The sequence below is a fragment of the Salvelinus namaycush genome, chromosome 19 (genome assembly GCF_016432855.1).
Source record: "Salvelinus namaycush isolate Seneca chromosome 19, SaNama_1.0, whole genome shotgun sequence".
In the NCBI taxonomy this organism is placed as follows: domain Eukaryota; kingdom Metazoa; phylum Chordata; class Actinopteri; order Salmoniformes; family Salmonidae; genus Salvelinus; species Salvelinus namaycush.
The window spans coordinates 6,259,981-6,261,469 of record NC_052325.1 but is presented as its reverse complement, the minus strand read 5'-3'; the positions used below and the strand labels follow the sequence as shown (position 1 = coordinate 6,261,469).

The 1,489-nt window shown below is 38.3% G+C and overlaps 1 protein-coding gene across 1 annotated transcript; it reads left to right on the top strand.

Moving 5' to 3' along the window:
- The first annotated feature begins 293 nt into the window (after window positions 1-293).
- LOC120063649 (trace amine-associated receptor 13c-like) lies at window positions 294-1,247 on the top strand. The gene has a single exon (XM_039013944.1). It carries the CDS (start codon window positions 294-296, stop codon window positions 1,245-1,247), a length of 954 nt encoding a protein of 317 aa, XP_038869872.1.
- The last annotated feature ends 242 nt before the right edge of the window (window positions 1,248-1,489 follow it).

The window sequence follows — 1,489 nt, the reverse complement described above, 5'->3', positions numbered from 1 at the left end:
GTTTATCCAACCGCTTGTTCATTTGTGTGTGTGTGTGTGTGTGTGTGTGTGTGTGTGTGTGTGTGTGTGTGTGTGTGTGTGTGTGTGTGTGTGTGTGTGTGTGTGTGTGTGTGTGTGTGTGTGTGTGTGTGTGTGTGTGTGTGTGTGTGTGTGTGTGTGTGTGTAGAGAGATGCTGGGGAGGGGAGTGGCTGTCAGTAACTCAGGGATAAATAGAGAGGCAGAGCTCAGAGTTTGTCAGAAGGCGGACCTGACAGGGTCACACACAGGACCAAGACCTCAGCATTTTTACCAAATGGAGAAAAAGGAAGATGTTCTTTACTGTTTTCAAGACGGAAACTCTTCTTGCAGAAAGGCTTTGCTATCGACATCTACCTACATAACACTGTACATCTTCTTTTCATTGATTTCAGCGGTTACAGTATTTTTGAACGTACTGGTGATCATCTCCATCTCTCACTTCAAGCAGCTCCACACTCCAACCAACCTGCTCATCCTCTCTCTGGCTGTGTCAGATCTCCTGGTGGGACTGGTTGTGATACCAGTAATGACTGTAGCAATAATGGAACCATGCTGGGGTTTTGGGGAATATTTCTGTGTGTTTCATGCCTACATTGCTTGTTTATGTACTTCTTTATCGCTGGGCAATTTGGTCTTGATATCTATTGACCGCTATGTTGCTGTGTGTGATCCCTTATTGTACCACTCTAAAATAACAATAACAAGAATTATGTGTTGTATATCCATTACCTGGTGTTGTTGTATCATATACCGTGCTGCTAATATAAAAAACATTGCAAATGTACAGGTACCCAGTAGGTGTTTGAAAGAATGTTTTATTGTTGAAGGGTCAATCTGGGGTAATATAATTGACCTTCTATTTACAATGGTTGTCCCGTGCTCTATTATTATAACTATTTATATGAAAATCTTTGTGGTGGCCAGATCACAGGCCAGAAAGGTATTTTCTAAAGAGGCTGTCAGTGTGTCTGGTGTTAAAACTGTACAGGCAAATAAGTCTGAGAGAAAAGCAGCAAAAACTCTAGCTATTGTTGTTTTCAACTATTTCATTTGTTGGATTCCAACACTATTTATATTATTATTTTTGTCTTTTTTAAGTGACAATTTATCAGTATTCATCCGTTTTCTGCCACTTGTTAATTCCTTAATAAATCCAATAATTTATGCTTTCTTTTATCCATGGTTCAAAGTGACAGCTAAACATATTTTAACTCTGAAGTTCCTATAATTGTATTCCCTAGGTTGGCAAACGTAGGTTTGATATAATTTTGTTTTACAATTGTTGTAATTATTTCATGTAGCAATACACTGACATTACTTACCTCAGTGTTGTCATGATTGATACATGTGGTGCTGATACAGAATGATTTGTCTGGATTGAATTTGAATGAATTGGAGAAGGCATAAGAAGGAATAAGTTTATTTTATAAAATACATTGTAGTCATTGTGGATTGTGTACTCCAAATACC